Source organism: Ceratotherium simum, chromosome 1, assembly GCF_057802395.1.
Source record: "Ceratotherium simum simum isolate JZ-2026a chromosome 1, ASM5780239v1, whole genome shotgun sequence".
Lineage (NCBI taxonomy): Eukaryota > Metazoa > Chordata > Mammalia > Perissodactyla > Rhinocerotidae > Ceratotherium > Ceratotherium simum.
This window is the reverse complement of record NC_141900.1, coordinates 6,544,508-6,571,222: the sequence shown is the minus strand read 5'-3', so window position 1 is coordinate 6,571,222 and position 26,715 is coordinate 6,544,508. Positions and strand designations below refer to the sequence as shown.

The 26,715-nt window shown below is 43.9% G+C and overlaps 1 protein-coding gene across 3 annotated transcripts in view; it reads right to left on the bottom strand.

Annotated features, from left to right (window-relative positions):
* IKZF1 (IKAROS family zinc finger 1) overlaps positions 1-26,715 on the bottom strand; it is a 96,294-nt gene that overhangs the window by 5,176 nt on the left and 64,403 nt on the right. For 2 of the 3 annotated variants that reach the window (XM_014793656.2, XM_004438355.3), the window contains exons 4-7: positions 22,505-22,765; positions 16,465-16,632; positions 11,746-11,871; positions 7,499-7,633 (exon numbers count right to left, since the gene is read on the bottom strand). In XM_014793656.2, the coding sequence (XP_014649142.1) occupies positions 7,499-7,633; positions 11,746-11,871; positions 16,465-16,632; positions 22,505-22,765 (690 nt within the window). The remainder of the gene's footprint in view (positions 1-7,498; positions 7,634-11,745; positions 11,872-16,464; positions 16,633-22,504; positions 22,766-26,715) is intronic. The other variant, XM_087432074.1, reaches the window with a different exon arrangement.

The following is a 26,715-nucleotide window of genomic DNA, read 5'->3' as shown; positions in this document are numbered from 1 at the left end:
TGCAGAGATAACGTGGTGGGGAGCCAGGGGCAAACCAGGGGAGCTGCAGGGGGAAGGCGTGCCATGCACGTGTTCTTTCAAAAGATTACTGGGCACGAGTGATGCTGTCAGCGATGGAGCCTTGCCTCAAGACACTTACGATCTAATATCACGGTTTGTAGGAGTAGACAAGCTCGCTTCCCCGAGAAAGGTGAAATCTGAGACTAGATTTTGCTTCTTGTAATTAGCTTTTGGGTAAACATTTTCATTAAGAAATAAAATGAATTTCCTTGAAGATATACTTTCTCGATATATTGGTTATAAGTTCAGCACGAAACCATGGCTTAATTAGCAAATTCATTAATTAACTCTGCACTCTTATTGTCAGGCCTACTGATTTGCTTTTCTTTCAGTGCTGGTTAATTAATAAGTCAAAGCACATGAGGCCATCCACTGGGCATGTCTAAACTGTCTACATTTTTCATCACTCTGTTCCTTTCTTTCCTTCAACACATGCTCATCGAGCATCTACCACGGACCAGACAGGAGGGATAGAGAGGTAAGCAAGTCAAAACGGCCCCCATCTTCCTCAGCACACAGCTAACAGGGAGACAGATATTGAAGCAGGATCACACAGACAGGGCATCCGAGTCTGAGAAGCCCTAGGAAGGCAAAGGAAGGCTTGCTTCAAGTGTCACACAGGCTTCTGACCTAGGAAGAGTCAGTCAGGCGCGTGGGGTTTGGTGTCCCGGCTCTGAGAGCAGCAAGAGAAAGCCAAGGGGAGACAGAGCCTGGGGCTGGTGGACGGGAGAAGCCGAGGCTTTGTCCAAAGGGAAGTGGAGGCTACTGGAGGATGTGAAGGAAGGAAGGGCCCTTCTCAGTCACCGCGGGGAGAACAGATTGGGGAGAAGCAAAAGTAAGGAATTACTTTCAGGCTGTCCCAAGTCCAGGCTTTGGCTGATGGCAGCTGGTAAGGGTGGTGGCAGGGAGGATCCCCACACCCCCCATGCTGACACCTGACATGGAGATCTCCTGCTAGTTCTTAGCAACAGAAGGATAAACTACTCTGTAGTTCATAGACTTATTAATAGTCCCTTTTTTTTTAAAAAAAAATTCTGTAACCATTGATAATTGCCCAGGAATATGCCCCATCCTACTATAAAGTATCTTTAGTCTCATTTCTTGCTTTGTAAAAGATATTTATCATATAACGGCCTGGCTTCCACTCATTCTAATCTGCTGGAGGTCAGGAGTGGCACATGCCCTGATAACAGTACAGCATGATCCCTGGACCACAGAAAGAACTCTTGCTGGTGGCTAGCCACACCCTCTTCAGAAACGCAACAGAAGGGAACCTCTATGTAGGCTGGGCACAGGGATCACAAAAGTGGTGTTTCTCCATTAAAAGTTAGAAGAAGTAATTGGATAGCATTACAGAAACCATATCATTTTTTTCTGTTTCTGTGTTGAGGTGCTAAATATCTTGTCACACTAACCACAGAGCAGAATGAATGCATTCTGGCCTGTACCCCAGTCTATCCCTCTACCAAAGCTGGCAAGCAGAGGAGGGGGAGTGGATTTTGTGGCCAATTCTGATAAACATAAAAGTGCTTAGAGCCCCACCAAAAATGGTGCTTTCCCACTGAATCATCCTGTTTCTCCCCAAAGTCATGTGTGTGGTTTCCCAAGCAACCATTGAAATCTTTCTTTTAAACTTGGTGTCAACAACAAATGGATGCACAAAAAAAACAACATATATTTCAGATTACCATGGTATATTGAAACTGCCCACAGAATTTTTCTTCCCTAATACTCCAAAAAGTGAGAAAAATAAAAACCCACAAAATTCACTTTGGCAATCAGCTAAAGAAAGTAACATATTCTAATGAACTACATTATTTAAAAAAATAAAGGACCAAGGAAAGAAAATTCTGGAGAGATATATGGCAAAGCCTGGCTACTGATCTCATCACCAAAAACATTAAGTATGAATCAACAAAATTCTCAGCATTTTCTGTAATATCCTCATATCTGTAGAGAATCAATTCAAATAGGTGTCTTTTTCCACTTCTGATCAAAAAGCAGTTGGAACCTCTGCTAGCAAGAACTTGGACAAGTGAGCTCTCTAGACAGGAGTGAAGTCCTCGATGCTGTACACTGAGGGGAAACGGCCCAGCATCCCAGAGTATTTCTCTGTGGGGCTGGGACACCCTCCAAACCAGTGCAGTGATAACCAAGGGAGAAGGGAGGACATTTAACCAAATCGCAGGATGAGGGAGGAGAACAGACAGCAAGTCTTTTAACCAAGATTCCACTTTGTCTCACCTGAACTCCCCCACCCCATCTTTGGTATTCTTTCAGGATTTACAGAAGTCGATAGCTCTCACAGGAAAAAAAAAGTCTCAGGTACAGTGGGAAGAACGTTGAAATGTCAACCAAGCTATATCAGCACAAGTAGAATAAGCAAGATGAAGAGAAATGTCATGGTTACTGTGAAAATATTTTCTAGCAATACAATGGAAGAAAGGAAGTAAAACACAGACCACTGAGCCTATCCTAGGAAAAAAGCTTAATTCAAGGGAGAGAGGAAATGTCACATAGTGGCTCTGTGATACGGACTCAATTAATAAACAATACTGAAAGACAGCATGCTAAGACAACAGAATGAGACAAAAGAGATTTCAAAGCTCAGGAAACATAATGAGGCCCAAAACAGTATTATTACAGAATTCATATATGGATTAGAGGCAGCAAGCAATAGAATAGAAACTACTAAAAATGGAATTACTGACATAGAGGAAAAACACAAGATAATAACAGTGAATAAATGTGAAAAAGATAAAAAAAATAAACTTAAAGAAATGCTAACAGATATGGAAGACAAATTATTCAACATCAGGACAACTGGTATCCCTGAATAGAGATCACAGTAGATGGAATAAAAGCTGAATACATAAAAAAGAGAATTTGCCAGAAATAAAGAGAAAAAAAGGGAATCTCCAAATTAAAATGAGAGGGAATTTTTATTCAGAATGCAAAACACCAAGACACATCCTAGATAGGTATTTAAGGTTAAGGTTAGAGAAAGAACTCTTCAGGCATTCAGGGAGAAAATGGATATCTTACCATCACTTATCACGGCAAGATCTAAAAAGTTCTCAGTGGGAGAAAAAGAGAGACCCAACACCACACTCCCTTAAGATGCTCCTCAAAAAGAAAGGCCAACAGGCAGACATCCTCCAACACAAACAACTGTGGAAACAGAACACCTACAGAACCTTCCTGAAAGAAGCTGCTTGAATGTGAAGTCCGACTGGTGTAGAGACGCCTCAAAATAAACAGAAATAGTAGTAGAAGGACTGGGTCTGCCTCGAATCTATTTAAATATGGAGTTAATAACACATAGCTAAGCTACTATGAGAATTATGATTACAGAATAGAATGTGAATATTATGAAGCTGGAAAATGTAAAAATAATAATATAACAGAGCATTCGGAAGTGCCATAATGTCCTTATTTTTCAAAGCAATGAGTCAGTAGATACCGCCTAAATCGAAGCAAATTAAAAAATCACTTGAAGGTCTGAATGTTTTTCATAACATATCTTCTTAGTCCTAGAGAAATCCTTTAAAAAGTAATAGCTTTCTGTGAGAAAATATTTACTTGAAGATAAGCCAGTCCTCCAGTTTTGTTTGGTACTTGTCTACCTCTTAAATTTAAGACATGTAAATGTGATACTTTCATTTGAAATAGCATCTATAATATGATAGAATCTTATAGAAGTATTTATTTCACACATCTATCCACCTATTCATCTTATCCACTCACATACGTATGAATAGAAAGATATTTAGAATGATGCTCAGCTACTCGTAATATTGGTAATTTCTGGATGCTGGGTTTTGTGGTGATTTAAAAATAGTCATCTTTGCATTAAAATTCTTTATATTAACCATGTGTCATTTTGATAATACAACAGTTTTTTTTTCTTGAAAAGAAAAAAATGCACCAAGATAATCATAACAGGTAGCAGAAATATTGATCATTGTAATTTTCCTCTTCTATTTCTTCTTCCGTATTTTAAAAATGTTCTCACTACAATCACCAAACAGACTAAAAACAATGATTGGCATTGCTATGTAATATTATCCCCTTTCTGATGGGCTTCATTGACCCTGTTGACCTGTACCTGATTATCTCAGAGGATGAGATCTTTGATGACATAACGGTGAGGAATGTTGCTGGCAAAATAAATACTTATTTACAATTATGCCAAAGATTAATATAAAAATTTTAATCAGAGATTACATATCAACTAAGCAAAAATATATGCCATTCTGAGCAATATTCAACATGAAAATAATATCATCTCACATTTTTAAGGTGCTTTCTAGCATTGAGAGCACTGCCACACCCATCATCCCTTTTGATCCTCAGAATAGCACTGGGAGGGAGGCAGGGCGGGAGGCATCACACCCATTTCATAGATGGGGATGCTGAGTCCAGTGTTGTGCTCAAGGTCACCAGCCAGTCATAGCTGGAGCTGGACCCTGAACCCCGGTCTCTTAGATGCAAACTTGGAGCACTTTCTACTCCACCACTACTGGGCCAGCATGTATGTATTATAATAGCTGCATTCCTACCACTCTTTCTGAATCTTTATAAAGGATAAACTCAGCATCTAGAGGTTAAGAGGGACCTTAGAGATCCATCTCCTTTTTTATTTTAGAAATGGAGAAACTGTGAACGAGTTAGGACTGGCTGATTGAAATCCCATCAAATTGAAGTGAGGGCAAGGTAGGCATCTGGGGGCAAGGAGAGGCATTATTCTAGAAGTAAATTGCCAATCAGCAGACTCTGGGGAAACACCTAGCAGAATGCAGAGCCACTTGGGAGCCCTTCTTTCCAAATTCCACTCTGCCGTCCTCGCTCTGCTGTTCCCAATACACTTCCCCTGTGTGTGTGTGTGTGTGTGTGTGTGTGTGCCACTTCTCCCCAGGGACTGCTTCTTCATCTTAGCTTTGCTTAATCAGAGCTGGTTTTCTTGCCTTTCTTTTTTTTAACATGGAAGCATCTAAATCTCAAGACAACAACTAAATTGCGGTCTCACTCAAGGTGGCTACAGTTGAGTTTCACAGAGGGTCTTACTTCGATTGAAGTCTCCAAAAGCTACAAGGGGCTGCACATGTTCATTTTCAAAGCCCTTGGCATTCTCCAATTTCCCAACCTGAAGGAGGAAGTTGTACCCAGCTGCCCAAGGTCAGCGACCCTTAACAATCCCCGGACACACGTGCCGCTGCGTCTCTGCTCCACCTCCCCACTCACCCGCCAACCGCTCTCCCCACTGCACGCTGCCTGTCAGGGACGAGTTGGGGTGAGCGCCCCGCTCTCACCTCAGCCCAGTGCTACTGAAATCCCACCACCAACAGCCTACTCTCCACACCTGACCTCACTCCTCCTCTGCTCAGGAAATGGAAGGTCTCCCTTGTTCTCACCATCTAAAAGCTCACATTTATGTGGGCGACTCCCCACACGGTGTCTCCAGACAGTGGTTTGCAAAAGTTTTTTTTAACTAAAGTCTTCCTTCCCCCACCCCTCCCAACCCCCAACCTACGACAAACTTCTATTTAAAACCTGATCAAAATGGAGCCTATTTTCAGTGCAAGAGGGAGGCTAGAACCCCAAGAACTTGGCCTCTCCTTTGTCCTGTCCTCTTCCTACTGTCCTGTCCTGTAGGACAGCAGGCACCCTCTGGAATCCCAAGCCTCATTAACCATTAGCTCCATTCTAGACTCATCTTCTCTCCTAACATACACTTCTTAGGTTCCCATGTGTCATCTATACCAGGAAGTTCTTGAAAATTAGCAGATCAAAGCCAGAACTCTATCTTTTTCCAGAACCTGGCTTTATGACTTCTGCAAATGGCATACTTTCTACTAGACTCACCACGACTCATGGTTTCCGTCACCCAATTCCTGTGCTGACCCCTACATTCCTCTCTCACCAAGCCTTCCGCCTCCACACCCTCCTCTTTCCATGCCCACCACTACCACCCCATTGCTCTCCTTCTCCCAATCAACTGTCAGCACTTGCAGTCTCTATCTTCCAAGATTTGGTCCAATTAAAAATATGTCAATGCTTTTTTCTGCCTACTGAATTAAGAATACATTTCTCACCCTGGCATTCAAAGACCATTCATCCTGTGCCCAGAGCTTAGTGGGACTTCATTTTTATTGCTTCCCTGAGGGCGAGTTAGCCCAGAACACACCCTGCTCCTCAATCATGTCCCATATGTCCCCACTCCAGCCCCCACAACCAGCATCACCATTTCTCTTTCTTTTTATCTATCTGCCTAGAATCCTCTCCCATTCTTCCACTATCAATAATGTGCTGAAATCCTATTCCTCCCTCAAGGTCACTGTCAGCTTCACGAAGCATTTACTGATCCTCTTCCCTGCATATGATCCTCTCACTGAGGTCCTCTTCCCTGGACATGACCCTCCCCCATGGTCCTCTTCCCTGCACATGACCCTTCCCTCATGGTCCTCTTTCCTGTACATGACTCTCCCTCCATGGTCTCTTTCCCAGACATAACCCTCCCACCACGGTCCTCTTTCCACATCACCCTGTGATAATAGTTGACCTTCACATTGAGGGTTTCTAAATGTTCTCACAACCTTGGTGTTAATTTATGTTCAGAAAACCCTGTGAGATATGTGAAGAATGGAACCAAGGCTTGGAGAGGTCAAATAATTTCGCCAAGGTGAGAGTCTTAACGCCTGGCTGTGTACTGACACTCTCAGGTTGGTCCCCAAATCTGGTGCATTTCCACTCTTACATCTGACTAGATGTCATTCTTCCTGCACTTACAGTGTCTGGCCATGGACCATGCTTACTGGTGCATTTGTCTATCATCTACACTGGACAACAAGCTCCTGGAGGAAAGGGCTGCCTCACTCTTCCTTTTATCCCTCAAAGCACCTGGCACAGGTAGAGACTCAATGGTGACAATAGCAATCTTAGCTGTGTCCCCTCTTCACTGGGCCCTTCTTGTGGGCCAGTTGCTGTGCAATTCCGCCCATTAAACCTTCAGAGCAGCCCGTGTGGGAGTATTATGAGCTCCACGTGAAAAATGAGCATCTGAAGCTTAGAGAGGCTGCTCAGGCAGAGGGTGTATGGGCTGCGTGTGAGCCCCCGGCCAAGCCAGGCCCACACTCTTGACCCTGTGCACACTGACCCAGCCACCCCCAGATGGACATGAAGCATCCACGGGCAGATCTCACCAAGTGCCCTGGGTGCTCTAAGACCACGTCTAGGAAAAACTGCCAGTAGAAGATTTGTTATTTTTAAGAGGCCTATTGGAAAAATTCCAAGATTTTTAACAAATGTTAAGCTTACCAAATTTTGCTTTTTAAAAATGAGATTTTTTTTCTTTCTTCTACCCTCAACTAATTAACACCTGAGTCTAAAACACCCGCGTAGTTGTTTTTTTAAGAGACAGCAAACGTTTAACTCTTACCAACAAATTTCTGAGGCATAGAGCTCTTACGTTTGGCGACGTTACTTGCTAGTCTGTCCAGCACGAGGGATCTCTCTGATCCTATCTTGCACAGGTCTTCTGCCATTTCACTGTGATTAGTTTCTTCTTTAATGACTAAAGTCAAAGACAGTTAGAGAGGCCAGTTTAGAAATGCTTACTGTGAAAGGAGTCAGTTGTGTCCAGTGTTAAATCAGACATTTGTTAAGCGCTTATAAGAGCCAGGCCCTTCGAGGAAATTATTTCTAATCTTCCCAGCAATCTGCCAGACGGACAGAGGCCAACCATAGCCACCTGCAAATGACACTTGGACACTGCACGTTATCCCCCAAGACCAAAGGAACACGCCCCAACACTGTCACCAGAACCTGGACTGCAATTAAGTAATTGTGTCCCTTTGATGAGTCCTCTTAACTTTTCAAAATACTCCCAAATCCACTAACTTAGTCAATCCTGACAACAGCCCTCTAAGAATCAAAGAACTGTCAGAGCCGGAAATGATCTAAGGGACCCACTTCATCGACTGGCACAGCGATCTGAGATGCAAAAGAAACACGGCCGCTCAAGATGCTACAGAAATCCTGACAACATGGGGAGAGAACCAGAGCTCTGATTCCCGAACACACAGCAACTCAGAAAAGCAATTAACACCTGCAGACTGTGGAAATCTAGAAATGTGGAGCTAAATGTTGCTGTAGGGACGGTTTCTAGTTGATTGTTACTTTTCTACATCTTCTCTTTCTTTCCATAATTGAAGATACAACTTTGTATCCTGCATAGTCTCATCTGTATTCTAGTTTTTATGGTTGCTTTTTGGAAATATAACTCTTTCATCTCCCTGCAATTTATCCTAACATACAAGAAGATGAAAATGTAAACCGATTATCTTCCAAATAGCTGATCAATTCTTCTAACACCGTTTCTGAATAGTGCATTTAAACCCCACCGCCTATGCTTCCTTCGTTCTCAGATACGACATGCTGATTTACTACAGGTCTTTGGAGGTTCATCCATTTCTATTATTGATTTGCCTGTCTATTCTTCAAAGAGTCCCACACTACAGTTACATTTCACTATAGCACTAGATATTACTCTTCTTTTAAAAACATGTCAATTCCCTCATTTCTTTTTCCAGATACACTTCACGACATTCCACTAAGATTTACAAACCACTTTTATGTGAACACCATGCCTTGAGTGGGGAGGACACACACGTGCAGTGTCGAGCCCTCTCTCCCTCTTCAACCTTCCGTGTTTTCTGTCCTGCCTCAGTGTGGTTGGTAGGTATCCTCATTATGGCTTGCATATTACCTGCTAAAATTATTTCTAAGTATTTTATGTCTTCATTGCTATTATGAATGCCACTTTGAAAACATATTTCAAATTGTTATTGCTGGTATATGTAATTTTTTAACATCTGCAATGTGTGTTTCTTATTAAATGGGCAAAAATAATAGCTCACATCCTGATTTATGAGAGGAAGACAGGTAAGATCTATAAAGTCCAATTCTACTGGCTGTACATATGACCTATCCAGCTAATGTGCTTCCTTAGGTGTCCATCTTTCTCTGCAAAGCAGGGCACCGTCGCCTGTCCAGGGTGTGTACAGCACCTCTGCTAGCCCACAAGACCCTCTGACATCCTCAGAGTCATCACAGTGAGGGACAAATGAGCCCAAAGCTCCCGGATCGCTGGTACTCTGCCCTTGACGCATTTCTCTTAAGGGCCTGTAACACAATTTGTGCACCTAAGGCTCAAGAGAGACTTATTTTTTCCGTAAAGACATTAGGAAATTATAACAGATGACAAAAAAGCCTTTTACCAAATAAAACTATATTCAGAAAAATTAATCTTTTCTACATCCTATAAGCTAGGCTTTGTTTGTACCTAATCCAAGAGAATGGCCCCAATCTGAGGGGGATCAGAGAGGGAAGAAGCTCCTTGGGCGTCCATCTGAGGGCTGATGGGGGCTGGTCTTAGGGGGTGTGGGAAGGACAGGAGATGACAGATGCACAGCAAAGCTAAGTGGCCAAGACCCCCAGCCCACTGCCTGCCCCCTGTGTCCCACATGTACTCTCGTAGGACTTTGTTTAAGTTCGTCTATGGATTCCCTCAACATTCCCTTCAACCAGCACTGACTGCACACGAGAAGCCTTCTTATCCGCTGAGGACAGGAACATAAAGCCATCAGTGTGGTATCCCAAATAATCTGATCACCAAAGGGAATAAATGAACATTTTAGGATCACGTTGATTCTGACCACAGGGTTAACATTTAATGCACACATCACTGACACAAGCTCACTGACACGGGCAGCCGACAGAGGAGAATGAGGTTTCAGGTGTCCTTGCTCTCACATCTCCTCCTCCCGCCTTTCTCTCAGAGCATCTCTGCAAGGTTGGCCAGGCAGGGACTATCACTCCCAATTAAGAGATGAGCCCTGGTCACATCTAAAACCAGATTCAGAGATGAAATTGGAACCCAGGTCTAGGTGAAGGGCTGCTGCTTCTTCCCGGGAAGCAGCTCTCAGCCTGCTGTGACTTCACGGCTTGCTTCTTTAGTAATGAAAAGGGTGGAGAAAACGAACGGACTCTGTCTGTGTCTCTTGTTCATTTTGTCTTCTCAATTCCACGTGTATAGTTTTAAGGGGAAATTCATATTATCATATTCAATAGGGCTTGGTACTGTAGACAATAAGTCCTAAGTAAATATTTGCTGAGTAGATAAATGGCTCATTTAAACACTAATCCAAGACCCATTAACTTAGTTTTCACAGAAAAATACAATATCTGAGTGTTTACATTTTATTTTATTTTATTATAATCCTCCTCTCATCTCTTAATCTCCTACCTTGGGGTCTGGCCACAAATTGATAACTCATAAGTTATTATTATTATTATTTTAATATCTAGTTTTCTCTCTTCCTCTAACCTTCAGTACCTTTCCATTCTAGAAATAGACCTTAGACTTTGAAAAAAGCTAAACAACAACTTAATGGAATCTCCTCATTTTACACGTAAGAAGATGAAGGCCCAGAGGGATCAGCTGTCAGCCCCGGACCGACAGCAGGTCAGTGGGGAGACAGCACACACCACGTTAACATGCTGCCTCTCACTGCCAAGACCACTCGATTGTTAGGACTTCGTTCTGACCATTCTTTCCCCTGCTCCCATCTGCCATTAATAAGCTGAGTGTTCTTGAATGTACTTAATACTACTGAAGTGTACACTTATAAATGGTTAAGATAGTAAGTTTTATGTTACATGTATTTTATCACAATAAAAAAATTAAAATAAAATTTAAAATTTAAAAACAATAATCTGAGCGTTCCCTGGTAGATTTTCCTTTATGAGCCATTCATTAAAGTCAGAAAGCTAAATGAGGCCAATAAATTCTCAACTATTAATTTAACTTCTACCGCTCGGTCCAATGATGATTTTTCTAGTGCTAGTGCTAAATGAATAGTGTTTTGAAAGAGGTTAGCTTCAGTTCATCTATTCATAAATTTGTATGTCTTAAAAAGTTAAAAAAGTGCCTTTTATAACACTGCCGTCCTCCTGAGTAAGTTCAGCCTCCTTCCGCACCATCTCTTTACATCTGTCACTTTATATTACCTAAGATTGCAGTCAAGTGCTCTCTCGTGATGCAATATGCAGAGAAGCATCAAAGCTCATAAGAAAAAAGCAACTTTTCCTTGAATCCTCCGACAGCCGCAATACTGCCGACCGTCAGGGTTTTCCAACAAGCTCACTTCTCGTTCCAGGCGGGCGCTGACGCCCACAAAGGAAAACACCGCCTGAAAGCTCTTGATCAACTTCATGAAGACCCAGTTTTTAAAGCAGGATTTCACATCTTATTTTGATTACTAAGCACAAAGAAGCAATCGATACTCCAGGTTAAAAAAATTACCAACCCCTCCCCACCAAAAAAAAAATCCTAGAACTTTCAAGGGTCACTACTGTCTTAGAAGCTTCCCCAGATGTCGAGAGGGAGGGGTTTTAAGGTCAAGCTCTCTCGAGCTCGACATGGACATGGAAAGTCGGGAAGGAAGCATGGTGTGCTCCTAGTGAAACTGTGTGATTTTAGTGGCCAAAATCTTCCCTCCATCCCAGCGGCGGCGGCACAGCAGGCCTGCATTCTGCTCCCAGCGCTGCGTGCAGAAGGCCTTCTCCACCGCGTGCTGGGGAGGGAGAGCCAGTGCCAGGCTCGCTCGTGCCTTCAGCGCTTACCTGGGTACAGCGTGGCTGGAAGGCCCATGCTCTGCAAGTAGTTGTGGCAGCGCTCTTTATGTTCCTCTAAAGAGCTTCGCTGTTTATAGCTTCGGCCACAATATCCACATTTGTGAGGTTTACCAACTGCAGAAAACACAATTGAGTTCAAGACCCCAATTAAATATCGGCCTTATGTGTAATGGGAATGCATGCAATACAATTATTACCAGAAAGTCAAAAAAACTCTACTCTTGAGAGCTAAAAGCTTTATGGACTTAGTCAAAATTACTGAATTTAAAAATGTTAATGCCCAGGGGTTTCCTTGATTGTACTAAGAACTCCTGTGACTCGTTTCTTCTTAATTTGTCCACTGTCCTGACTACCAAATTCTCACCTACTTAAATCACAGGAGTCTGTCCTTTGACTACCACTGCAGCGCTATAATGTGGATTCGAAAAACTGGACAGATACGTGAGGAAGGCCTCTGGTGCCGGATAATATCCGGATTCACCTCTAAAGTTGGACTTTTGTCCACGTCTATGCTGAGGGCCAGGTTTGGCATGACATTGGTGCAGATCTAATGTAACCAAAGTGAATTCAATTCCAGGGTGCTAAACTGGCTAAATCTGAGGTCTCTAAGAAACCACAGCAGATAAACAAACTTTAATGAAATAAACTTTTTATTTCCAAAATGTATTTTCTTGTTCTAACTTAGAAAAGTTCTGTTTTCTCCCCAAAGAATTTTAGGATGGCGTGGCTTCCAGATCAGCCCTGTCCAACAGAACTCACTATGAAGATGGAATTGTTCTCTCTCTTGTGCCGTCCAATACGGTAGCAATTGTGTGTTCAGTACGGTGGCCACCAGCCATGTGTGGGTATTGAGCAGTTGAAGTATGGCTAGTGTCTGAATTACAGCTAATATTAATTATAGCTAATTACTGTGAATTGTGTTGATGTCTAGTTAACTGCTTATAAATGACACATGTGAAGTTTATTTGTCCTAGATCCCCAGTTAGGCATTGTACACAGACCATATAGTCGTCACATCTGAAGCTTATACAGACCTTGTTTGTCACTTAGTTCCTTGCACACATTCATATGGTGGGACAACATACATGCTCCTCATTATCGACACACATAAACATTTAAAAATGCTCACGGTCACGTTGTCATTGTCCCACTTTGGGGACTTGCTCTCCCTGTCCCCTGCAGCAATTTTAATTTTGTTTAATTTTAATTGATTAAAATTAAAATTTAAATACAATATATAGCTAGTGGGTACTGTATTGAGCAGTGAAGTTCTATACAACGAGTTTAGTTCTTCTTGCATTTTATTGAGTGGTACGTTAGGAAAAGATGACTAGCATGAATTCACATCATGCCTAAGTTTAAAGACTTTAATAGATAACATTTTAAGAGATGAAATGGATAAAGTATCTTCAATTACTTATATAAGGAAAGTAAATTTCCATCCTAAGACCAAAATCTTCTACTTCCTTCTCATATTATTAGATTTCACATATTTGAAAATGTTATATAAAAATCAATAGTACCCAAATAGGAATGTTTAACCAAAGCTTGTATTGGCTAAATCTCTCCTTTAGACAAAAGAAGCTATGGTTTAAGAAGACTAAGATGAAAACCAAACTTTGACTTCTGGAACATTTAATAGAGGAAGAAAGAGATTTTTCTTTATATGCAGATAATGTTGTACCCCTAACATCAGGTAAATAATGTTGAAATATACAATATTTCCTAAAATTGCACATTTTATTGAGCACTGCCTTTAGAAATTAATAGATAACCACTCAATATCCTTTCTTGGAAAAGCTATAACTTTAGCAAATTCCTGTATACATGGCATGGTGTCAGAATATCCATTTTTCTGAGTATATGATTGATTTTAACTCTGGAACATAAGAACTAAAGTATATCTTTAAGCATAGCCCAATATTCTGCAGGAAAGAAAGTCTCTAGCTACGCTTGCAACTTCCAGAGAAAGCAGTGAAGGAAGGGCGATCCTTTCCCTACCCTGCCAGTCCTCCCAAGCTCCTCTTGTTATCAGTATGGGACAAATTCTATAGTTCTACCACCACTGATGTGTTGGTCTTTGGAACCTCAGGCCACCACCAGTTGCTATAAAGTCGATCATGACTTATAGTGGAATGGAGGAGTGGCCATTTCACAATGAATAGAATGTGGCCACATCTGAGTTTGCAAACAAAGGCTGAAGTCTTCCTGTCATTCCAGTGTAACTATCTTGTAGAACCTAAATCACTGCTTTTTCCAAGAGCTGTGTGTCAATGGCATTTTCAGATGGCAGAATTACCAGCAGCCCTGGATCAATGATGGTTTTCTCACTACAGTATTATCTACTTGCTCATCAGTGGATCCATAATAGAAATAAACTGTCCAAAGTCTACTACTGTTATATATAATTACTCAAGAAATTAGGCATACTTAGAGAGAAGGATACCATCATGCCTCGAATGAAATAAGCAGGCATGGAGCCAGAACAACCTAAAATACTACATTATATGTTCCTAATGTCACAACAGGAAAGAAAAGAGCAGCATCACTTTAAGTTTTAAGGACTGATATGCAGGAGGGATTTCTGCTGCAAGTCACAGTAATCCAGGGATGACGATGATATGGTTGGTGCCAAGCTCAGGATGAGCCTGGTGTTTTCCACCTACATGGGAAGTTGTGCTTCCTACTAACCCCACTGGGGTATTACTGTGAATTGTGTTGATGTCTAGTTAACTCCTTATAAATGATACATGTGAAGTTTCTTTGTCCTAGATGCCCTGTTAGGACTGTACACAGATCATATAGTTGTCACATCTGAAGCCTATACAGACCTTGTTTGTCATTTAGTTCCTTGTACACCTTCACCTCTAGGTGGGACAACATACATGCTCCTCATTATCGACACACGTAAACATTTAAAAATGCTCACAGTCACGTTGTCACTGTCCCACTTCGGGAACCTGCTCTCCCTGTCCCCTGCAGCAAAGCCCTCCCCAACCCTGAGCACATGCCCTGCTCCTGATGGCGAGGTAGTGGCATTGGCCCTTTTGTTACCCGCTGCTGACCTGCCCACTCTATGGGAGGAGCAACTCCTCTTCTGGAAGATTTTAGGAAGTTCACCCAAATCATCATGGTTTTCTAATTAGGAGCATTTTGGAGCTTCCTCCATGTAAGGAGATTGCCTGGCTGAACACCTGAGAGAACTAGCCCTCCCAGGACCCCGTGACTCCTCTCCCTCTTCCCTCCAGGATGCACTCCCAGGTACCACTTGCAGAAGAAGACCAAATTTCGACAACACTTGCTAAAATGTGGATCACTCACAGAATTACACATTCATCTGGAACTTCTCCGAAGGCAAACTTTAGAAATGCACCTTTCGGTACTGACTCAAGTTCCTCCTTCTACCGGAAGTCTCTCCTGACACCTCCCACCCTGAGACCGACTGCCCCCTCCCTGTGCTCCCACCATCCCCTTGGATGCCAGTGTCATAGCACTTGTACTCTACCTGTCCCTGGGGTGCTCAGTAAATGCATGACCCAGAAATGGACACAAGGAAGAGGGCTCTCAAACCACAGTGTTAACTACACTCATCACATTTGGGTGAGACGGCCTGAGCCCAGGTAAGCCCTCCCCAAGGACATGGCGTCCCCTTCTCTGGGGGGAGGTGTCTCCTTATAGTGCTGCCTCGGGGATGTCAGGAAGGAGCTGGTCTGAAGCTTCTTTCTCTCCCACAGTGCCCTGCTTGGCAGAAGTCGCTGATGACCAGATAATTTGGATGGTGAGCTCCATGAGGGCAGGAGAGAGGGCCTATCACCTCCCGCTCCCAGAGCCTCCCAGGGCACTACGCCAAATATCCCTGCTGGATGGCATGTCTGGCACAGTATGCAGGCCCTACCTACACTTTCTTCCTCTGACCTGGAAGATTATAGGGCCACTTGATAATGAAATACCAGAGAAGACTTCTCAGGAGGCAGAAGATCTTATCTAATCAAAGGTGGATTTGTGCTTCACAGGTTGGGAGTGTTTCGAGAATTGCTGAGCATTCATGCTAATTATGATCTAGCTGAGACTCTGGATTATTCGGGATGCGTTTATTAAAATCTGGTAATAGTTTCAAACTGGCCTTTCCAACTGAGGCCTCGACTGGCTTCTGGTGTGAGAGTTACACTGGGGCCCAGGCGGAGCGGTGTGCCCTCGGGTAACAGGCGTCCAGCCAGTCAGGACAGGCAACAGCAGGCCCTGAATCACCTTTGCAAAGAAAACTAACCCAGTGATCGCCAGTGAAACACTCTGTATAAAACCATAGTAAGTGCGGCTTAACAGCTGACATAAAGAAATGCATTTGGAAACTTTTTGGGTATAGTAGCACACCCAGTAAAAGTCCAGTTGGCAAAATCCTTTAAAAAAAAACCACTTACCTGACAAAATAGGATGAGGAGGCTGCTTTTGAATACTCTGACTAAGGTGAGACTTCTGTGTGTGTGATTTCCCCACCCACCTCCTCTGGTTCAGTGGAAAATCAAGAATACAAGGGGGAGAGGGGGACACTGGCCACAGTCAGTGGCCGCCAATCCCCGAGGGAGGGCTGTGCCCTGGGATCAGGCCAGCCGACAAGGAAGGCTCCTGTGCACGTGCGACACGGGGCCCCAGGACACCTGGGTGGCCTCCGAGTCCCTAGGAGCCCGGGCTTGCGCCCAGAGCACCTACCAGAGTGCGTCCTCAGGTGGCCCGTGAGGGCGTCCCTCCGGCGGCACGCGTAGTTGCAGAGGTGGCACTTGAAGGGCTTCTCCCCGGAGTGTAACTTGATGTGCCGGAGCAGGTTGCCTTTCTGAGTGAAGGAGGCCCCACACTGATTGCACTGGAAAGGCCGTTCTCCTGGGAGGAGAGGAGGGAGAGTCGGTGAGACAAAACTCGGCGTGGAGACAAGAGGGGGACGCGGCGAGAAAGTTGGTTCCCACGGGGCCCGGTGTGACTTCCACCGGCTGCAGGTTTGATAGAACATGAGGCTTTCAGACTAAACCTGCCAGCTCCTTAACGCTTCACTGGTTGGGTCAATTTGATCTGAAAATCTAATTTTTTTTCCCTAAATCAGAATGGCACATCACAATGCAAATTCAAACTCATTTAAATAAAGTGACTGCAACATTTTGTGATGAAGAGCCACTCTTCCTGATCAGCAGTTTTGGAATAAACCAATATCCAATTTTGCGTGTTGTGGCATTTGGTGGGGCTTTTAATGTGGCTTTTTTCAAAGGGTCTTTAAAATATGCCACTGAAGCAGCAAAATAAAAAGGAAACTCATTAAAAATGCATTTCAGGATCACAAGTTCATTTCAGCGTTACATTCTTATATTTAAATGAAAGGCACTTCATTATAACAGTTATAATAACTTCTTTTCATTTACATTTTCCCTGTATCCTCCCTTTCAATTTCTTCTCCATTACCTGTCTGTCCCTACGCAGGCAAATCAGGAGAGAGACAGACGGAGGGAGTGTGAGGGAGAGAGCGGGAGAAGAAGAAAGACTGAATAAAATGAGAAGTTAAGAAACTGTGAAGGAAGCTCCACATAGTCCAGAGAACAGTCCCGAATCTCCCTGCGGCAGGGCTTCAGCATCAGAGCTGCACCGAGGTTTCTAGCTTTTTGCTTTCCCCACCAATTCTAAAATCTTTAAGCTATTATTGGTCTATATTCATAGAAGACAAGTTATCTTTTCAGCACAAACACTCCAGCAGGTGCAATTTAGGTGCTATTAGGAATGCTTTCAGGGGTGTTACTGCTGGAGCCGTGACTAAGGAAACAGCAGAAGCTCTGCTGCGTGTGGCAGCACACCTCCCTCCATTCCAGATCCCACAAAGGGATACCCAGGTATCTCTGAGAAAGAAATATGCTAGTGAGCAGTCATAGGTCCTAGAATCTAAATCGGTGAACATTTCATTTAGCTCTCTCTGAAAACAGTGCTACATTCATCATGTTTAAGTAAACACTGAAGCTCTTTTGAAGACAAATGTATTTTTTAGAAGAAGAGCTCTAGGTGACCACAATATCTGGTGTTGAGATACCGTGAAAATGCAGTCTCCTAGTAACAACTTTTTCTTAGGAAAAAAAGAATGTGTTAAAGTCTATATTTAACAATTTTCCCAATTGATTAACACGATTTTGGTGAAGAAGATAGCACTTATCAAAAAGGACTACGTAGAAGCATATCTGGTACTAGTAAAATCTACACCAGATTACATTTAAAAATCTATACTGGCACCTGAATTTCATGATTATCAACACTTTTATTTTTAAGTGGGCAGGGTAGATGTGCTACTGTAAAAATTGCAACTAATTTACAATGATATTCAATTATAGACCAACTGGAGGGATCCTGACACTAACCAGGATATATTCAGTATTTTCCCAAATCTATGTCTGGATTGGACTTGGCTGAGCAGAGAAAGGGTTTAAAGACAAGCAAATGGGAAGGTGTTGGTACAACTAACTAATTATAACTAAATCTCTGAGTTACAAGCCCATGTTGAATGAGGAGATTAAAATAGCTGGTAGCAGGTAGCCCTGAGGAGCGTCCAATAGAGAGAGATCATTTAATCATCTATTAGAAACACTTCTGGGCCTTCACGGGACACATGTGCGTGAGTGTGCATGTTTAACTCCAAGCAGAGAAAAGGAAAAAGAGAAGTAACGTGGTCACCATGTGGAGGGAGACCTGGGGGCGGGGTGGGGAGGAATATATCTCCCATCGCAGCTGGCACTCTGACAGGGGGGACCCTCAGGCTGGGTGTTCTGGAAAGACAGTCAGTTGGGAGATCTCATGCCACAAAAATGCTTATGATAAGGAGGCAGGGCACTCCTGGTGACATAAATGTGTTGTGTTATGACCCAAAGCTAGCGAGCCCAACCCGAGGCTGTGTGAAGTACCCTTCCACGCTGACCAGGTGCTGGAGCTCTCCGCTTCTCCTGAGGTGTGAAGGCTGGAAGGAAAACCCAGGTAGATACTGCAGTGGAGCCAGTGTCTCTGCAGGAGTAGCGAGTCAGTGGAGACAGAAAGGACAGATCATTAGAGCCATGTCCCTCTTCCACAGAACAGGGCAGCAAGGAAAGAAAGGAGGCCGTTTCTTCAAGAGTGAAATCTGTCTTCCAGTTTGAGTCAACGGTTATCGTGTGTCCTGCTGTGCCTGGTGTCTTAATGCTGCTGGCAAGCTTTCCTGGAAATCTATTTGTTTCTGATTGCCTGTGCCGGCATGAATATGTAATACAGGGCATGGGGACTCTTGAAGAGAGCATTCCCTGGAGTGACAACACAGAGTGTTCAACTCAAGGTAGTCTCCCTTTGGAAGTGTTGACAGGAAAGGGAGAAGAGCCGGGAGCTGGGGGACAGAACATAGCCCCCATTATTTGTGTTCTGTTGGCCAGTGTCAATTGCATGCCTCCCGCAGGTCAATAGCTCACTTACTGGAGCGAAGTGAGATCAAGTTTCTCTACAACAAGGTTGTATTTCCTTTCATTTAATTGGCATGAGGACTTGAATATCATTAATTCAAAATTTGGTTTTTAATCTCAGTTACTCTATAGATGGGCCATTTCTGGGACTCTATAAGAACGTTTGAGCCCCTTTTAATAACTTAATTGGGTAAAAAAGAAAGTCTTCATGGATGCCTACATCATAAAATTTCAGAGGGTATATCAGAAGAAGGTGAATTAAAAAAATATACCTAAACTGCAAGAATTCCCGTGGGCCTCTTGTGACCATACCTTGAAGCAGCATTCCAGTTCCATGCTGTGTTTATGCAGCACAGTGACAGCACCTTCTCACCCCACAGATGGGAACAGAGTAGGCGCAGGACCTTACAGAACAACCACGATTCAGGTACTTTTCCTGATCTTTATTGTTAAAATTCCCACCACTTAGAATAATAATGCTGCATATTTGCGTGGTCGGGTTTCTCTGCACTTTATGATTCCTTCATACCACTCTCCCCTCTGGTTCTCACATTAACCCTGAGATGGAGGTGGAGAAACCATCACTATTACGCTTGAGTTAAAAAAAATGAAACTGAGCAGCAAAACTAGGGAAGCGAAGTGGTGGTATCAACGAACCACTTGGACAATGGCACCAACGGCCCCCCACCAAGGGGGTGATGTGGGCCGAGGCGAGGGTTCTACCAGGGGAGATTGCCCCTGAAAGCCGCAGTTTACCAGGGGAGGAAGCCCCGGGAGCCGGCTCACTCGGTGACAGGCAGAGGCAAGTCCTGCTTGTGGAAAATCTGTTAGGTCGTACCTCGGCTCCCAGATGAACAGCCCTCTGAAAGGGCACTGTCTACAGTTCACTACTCCATTGCCCATCCTACCATCTACAGATGCTCGGGGTCCATGCTCCAGCACCCCCACGACTCCGGGGTTGCAATCAGAGTCTGCACTTTCACAGGATCCCCGAGTGATTTGTGTGCCCGTGGAGTTTGAGAGGCACCAGAAATGTTTTTAAACTTAGAGAATTCAGGGCGGAGTCGGTGGTTAGTAAAGCATGCCTTTTCTAACATATTCCACTCAGATCCCAGGAAAATGAAAACCTTTCTAGCATGTCTAGTTATTCAAACCTAGTTTGGCCAATGTGTTTCTGTATCTGCCTGTGACCCTCTATATTTATGCAAGTGGAAATGCACTATGAAGACAATCCATGAGTTCATTGTTTCAGGTGTTTTGTTTTGTTTTTAAATAAAAGTCAAGGCAGGAACTATAAAACTGATGGTCTCTCTGTCCCTATTTCTCAAATGTACTTGTTCTGTAAGTGAAGAACTCTTTGTTGGTGTGTAGTTGGCACTTAGCCACTGTTTGTGGGTAGAGGTGGGTGGCTAACAGCTGATGCTACCCTGCATATCTGTACTTGGCAGGTTTATTCATTAAATGCAATTACTCTTTTTGTCAGGTCAGGCAGTCATGATATTTTGGCAATTTAGTATGCCAGTATTTGATTCATTTATCAAATATTTATTTAAGAGAATTTTCACTGTATAGTCAGGCTTTACATGAATTAGCAGGAAAGCAACTCATCTGGACGTCTGTTCCTCCAGCAGGGGTGAAATACCACGGGTCCCAGCACATCCATGAATCGCCTAGGTATCCTACTGCACCTCCGCGCCCACCTCACTACGAAAGGGGCGAGTGTGACAACTCTCAGGCAACCCTAACTTAGGGCTCGAGGTGATGGGACTATTTCACTGGATAATGTGAGGATTAAGGGACACATTAGGAAAAGCAAAGTTTGCTTAATTTTAGAAGTTCCATTTTATTGAAAATGAATGTTTATTGAAAATAAACATATTTCATGGTTTTCCAGATGTATTACAAATGGAAGACATCATTTTGGAAACTGTCCTGATTCAGATATAAAAATTACAAGTCCACAAACATCTGCATTCTCTGACACCTTTTTTGCTCAACGAATTTTCTGAATTCCTGCTTAATTTTTGATAATTCTATATTTGTGGGCCCCAAGTAAGAATCACATGATTTTCAAGTCTTCTTCCTCACTTCCCTGAGATATCTTATGAAATCTGCTGTGCCTCCAAAGTATGCTTTTCCTCTGACTGGTTTGTTTCTCCTCCTGTGGAGTGTGGTGGCAGATACTGGCTTTATGATGACCTACAGGTGCCACCCCCTAGACAGTGATGACTCAGGGTTTCCATTTTATGTTCAAACTTTAAGTGGCCACTAGAGTTTGTGAATTTACTGTGTTTTGCCCACCCCTAGGGTGGGCAAAGAGTAAAGTTTCTGTTCAATTCAAAAGACACTTCATGCATACAGTTAAAGGTGAAATGCATCCCATTAACACTGTATTTTGAAGACTCTCTAGTGCCATTAGTGGTGACTCGACAGTTCTGGTGGAAAAATATGTGACTGGTCAGTCGCCAAGACCGAGTCCTGGGGAGCATGGAGCGGGGAACTGGGACCACTTCCCCCACCCCCAGTGTGAGAACGTCTCAGGAGCTGGGGCACAGCCATCTGACACTAGACTGTTCTCCCTCCTTCATTTGCAGATGAGAATACTATATTCTTTTATACTTCTAAAGGCTCCAATAGACAAGGATTTGATATTCAATTCTTTACCAATTTGAGGTGAAAACTAGCTGGAATCAAACAATCTTGCTCAGAGTCTCCCCTGTTGGAGGGTAAGCCATCTGAAAACTGATCTGAACTCTTTCTGAAAGACTAAATTTTGCTGCTATTTCACCATTCACTAATGTTTCTAAAAATCAAGCCCTGTTAATCCGAATACTAGCAAATGCATATTTTACTCGTGGTTTCTCAGAAGGAAATTTGAGGCGTAAATTTTGGTGTATCCATCTTTTTCTTTTGCATTGTCTTGCTTTTTTAAGGGTGAACCACTTGGCACCTGCAGCCTAACAACTCGGCTGCCCCTATTTAGAGGGTATAACCTCAGGCCCTGGACAGAACTTGCATGAGGCTGTTACCTTTTCCTTTCTGTTTTATCGCTTTAATTTACAGGGCGGAATTGGTGCGTGTTTAGAAGTCCTGTTGGAGGTTGTTCCAGAATAAGAAGGCTATGCCCCGCTATGACCTGGAGCCGCTGCAGCTCTGCCAGTCCATCTGCAACAGGCTCAGAACACACAACTGAGACAGGATATCTTCCTCCCGTAACGTCAGCTAGGACAGGATACGCGTCTCCTGCAATACCCCACGGGCCTTTGCCAGGCCACTAACGGAGGAACTACGCCAGGCCTTACCAGTGTGGCTTCTTTTGTGGACCATGAGCACATTGGGGCCGATGCAAATTATCCCACAGACATCACACTTTAGTTTGCCGTTAGGAAGTCGAATGCCTCCAGCTCCCGACAAAGCTTTGTTGCCTTGGCCACTGTGGGAGCCATTCATTTTCTCTCCCGAGGCATCAAGCATTCGTAAATCCTCCGCACATTCTTCCCCATTCATTTCACAGGCACGCCCATTCTCTTCATCACTCTGAGTCTCTACTTTAACATTACTGGCTGAAAGAAACAATACAGGGTGCCACTCAGTGTCATCGCAAAAAACAAAACAAAGCAACACAGCAGCAAAAAGACAACCAAATAGAAGCTGAGTGCTCCTCAACAGAAGGTTCTTAGCGGCTTATACCACGGGGACAGAGCCCTGAGCTCTAGACGTGTGGCCTGCAGGGGCTTCCAGGTCGCGCCACAGGAAGCAGAGCAGGTTTGGGATGACCTGCCTGCCGGCCCTCTCCACAGGTCCGAGTGGCAGTGTCCGAAAATGCATGAAACAGCTGTTTATAAATTCTCACTTTAGAGTGGGGCCCTCACTCTAAGCAGGTTAAGGTCACCGGATCCACGGTGACAGCCTTGTGGCACCTCCGGAGGGACGTGAGGCTGAATCCTACACCCTACCCACAGATGAACCCCTCACACCAGAAGGTGAGACTTGATCAGGTAATCTGGCTCCCAAGGAGGGCGACCCTGTTTGTTGAAACTCCTTGTAATTGGTTATCAAGGCTGAAAAAGTCTCCTACTTAAAATGCTAACTTTCCTTGTTTCACGTATCAATAAACTTTGGGATAAAACTCAGCAAACACATGCTCAGATTTCTGACCACAGATTCTGGAAAGATTTTTGTTTGTTTCTTTAGTATAGGATCATTCTAATTCCTTTTTATTTCACAATAATAATAAAACCTGTGTCCTAAAGTAGAAGCATAATTTTTTACATTTCTTCCAACTGCTGAAGGGTGGATTGCGATAGTGTGTAAATGTCAGAGATCTAGAATAGCTTTGCAAAGAGAAAGATGCGTGGGGGCGGGGTGAAGGGCTGGTGTTAATGACGACAACAAACACTATTTACTCTGCATTATCATTTTCCTTTAAGTCACATTTAGGGTAATTATTTATGTTATTTGCATATTTTTCTTGGTAAAGAAAATCAGAAACATTTTGCTTGCATTCTTCTGAAACGCTGACTGACGTGAACGGATGAATCCAGCACTGTAATGACCAGGAGAAACTGCACTTACACTGAAAACCATCATTTTGATCACAGTCTACAGATTAACAAGAGGAGGTAGGGAAATTTTGCCAAGTAAAATGATCGCTGAGACAGATGACGGTCGCGATGGACCAAATCTTTGCCAGATGTTTTGAATCAGTGGTTCTCACAGTTTGGTCCCTGGACAGCAGCATCAGCAGTACCTGAGGACTTGTTAGAAGAGCAAATTCTCGGGTTCACCCCAGACCCACTGAACTAGGCGTGGGGGTGCGCCCAGCACCGCACGTTTGCCCGAGTGCTCCGGGGGATTCTGTGTACACTCAAGTCTGAGAACAACTGTTTTAAATAACCAACTTAGTTAATAACACTCCAAGTTTACTGTATTCAACACATTCCTCTTGATTTGGAAGTCTAGCACCCAGACTCTGAAATCAAAATTCCTGGATGGGAATCTCAGCTCCACTCTTCCTAAGCTCAGATCTTGAGTGAGTCACGTAACTTCTCTGTGCCCTGGTTTCCTTACCTGTAAAAACAGGAACTATCAGCACTGGATGAACAGGGATGTTAAGGATTTAGTGGGTAAACAGATGGGAAGTTAGCTCAGGAGAGTGACTGGGCATGGCAAGTGGAAGGTCATTCCCAATAGAGCCATCTCGTGGAGGAGGGCCCTGCCTCACCCCAATAATGTTCACGGCACTTACCATGTGCCAGGCACACAGCAATTTAATTGCACTGTAGTATTTAACTCTCATGACAACCCAATAAAGGAGGTACTATTATTATCCTATTTTATCATCGAAGAAGTTCAGGCACAGAGAGGTTGAACAACTTGCCTAAGGTCACACAGCTAGGAAGTGGCAGAGCTGGGAGGTACTGCAGGCAGCCTGGCTCCAGTGCCCACACTCCTAACCACTATACTGACAAGGCGTTCTCATTAGCTCTTTGGAGAAAAGACTTACAGACGAATAAGTGAATGGAACATGGGCCACAGCTCTCACTGTGGACTTTGAGAGCCCAGAAATGAGGGAGTATTCTTCCCATCAGAACCCAGCATTACTCAGGACCACTCTGAGAAATCCAGTAAGAGACCGTCCCCAAGTGCACTTCCCTACAAGATTCCGAAGACCAGAGACGCAGAAGCACCCTGTTTCCAGGCAGCTTCCTGCTGACTTCTCCCAGCTGCCAGAGACAAGGGACAGAGTCCTGACACAGTGAGTGTAGGAGAGGAGACCAGCAGGGGAGGTGGGTGACCCCTGAGCTCTGGAATTGGTGTTCTCAGGGATGTGCGTGTATCTTTTCAGGTGGAAGCTAATTCCCTAGGGCTCGCTGCCCAGCAGGTTCTGCACTGAATGCTCTGGAAACACGACAACAAAGTTTCAAAGACCTCTGAGCTCCTTAACCTGGGATTATTTTTAATCATGCATTGCATGGTTTTTTTTTTTTTTTTTTTTTTAAATGAGATTGAGGCATTCCAGAGCACAGTGGAGCAAATTATTGCTGGTGTGGTCAGTTCTCCAACCACGGGAGCTGAGACACTGGAGCTGAGACACAGGGCTGCGGCGCAGGGTGCAGGTCAAGGGCACCCGTGGCTGGAAGGGGGAACCCACACAGACGAACAAGGGCTGGGATAGTCCCCTTAGCATGTTCCTCCAGTCGGCTCCATTTCATTAATTTAGAGGCAACCAGTTACACAGAACTGACTCTGTCTTTCCCAAGGATACACATATGGCACTTGCCAGAAACTCTCACCTGTTCTGCATTATTCAGAAAGACAGGTATTTTTGCCACCCTTTGGTAGGCTCTGTGGCTTGGGTTGTTGATGATGGTGTGGGCACTTCCCAGGGAGGAGCAGAAGAGCAGGAAAGCACGGGGGTGACATTTAGGATCCTGACATCAGGAGCACATACTCTGCTACAGGAGGCTGCTTGCAGAGAAGGTCAAGCTGTGTCAGGAGGGAGGGGACGAGGATAGCAGGAGGGGAAGGCATGGGATGGATACCCTTAAACACCACAGAGGTCCTCCAGCCAGAAGACTGGATGCCAGTCACTAATTTGACTAGCGGTGCTTGAAGGCAGGATTTTGTTATTATCATGCCAGGTGACTTTTACTCCGAGAACTGTAACAGAACCAAAAGACCAGGAGGCTTAAAGGGCATGAGAGCTTATCATAAATTATCCTGAGATCACTGTGGATCCCCAGGTGCAGAAGAGGCAAAGCTCAAAGAATAAAATTCAACATCCGGTGATGTTCTAGGTTTGTGAAAAAAAGTATGCAGACAATATCCAAGAGCACGGAGGCAAGATCAAGGAACCATGAGGAAGGGGACCTGGACAGGGGGCTCCATGTAAGCAAGCACCGTACACATTTTGAAATAGGAGTCAGATGGCAGATGTCGAGCATTTTAGACCTGGAAGCTTGCTAGCACTCTGGGGACAAAGTCTAGGTCACATTAGGACAGGAAAGGTCTGTGGGGACAAAGAGAGGGAAAGGATGAATGTGGGGGCGAGTGGGATCTGTGAGAACAATGTGGGCAACACTGTCAGCCACGGGGTATGTCAGATTCAAGCACGTGTGATTTTCTCTAAATATGGGGAGAAAGTTCTCATCTCTTTGGGGACAAATGCAAACCGGGTGCTGGCAGCATAGAAGAGATGGAGAGATTTCTGCATACCCAAAGAGGGTGTCCATGAAAAAGGGGTCTCTCACCTGGCTAGGAGGAGAACACAGGCATCATGCTTACCATTTTTGTAGATGACAGAAATCAGGGCATGAAACTATCTTAACAAGTGGCAAACAGAGACTGGATCTCAAAAGTTGAAATCTAATAGATATAAAAGTAAGGTCCACTTAAGTTAAAATTCACATTTTAAAAACACAAGCTCGAGAAGGGGGGGTCTTGGCTTCACTTATGTAGGTGTGAAAAACGCTTTTGGGGTTTTAGCTGATGGTAAGTTCCATTAGTGACA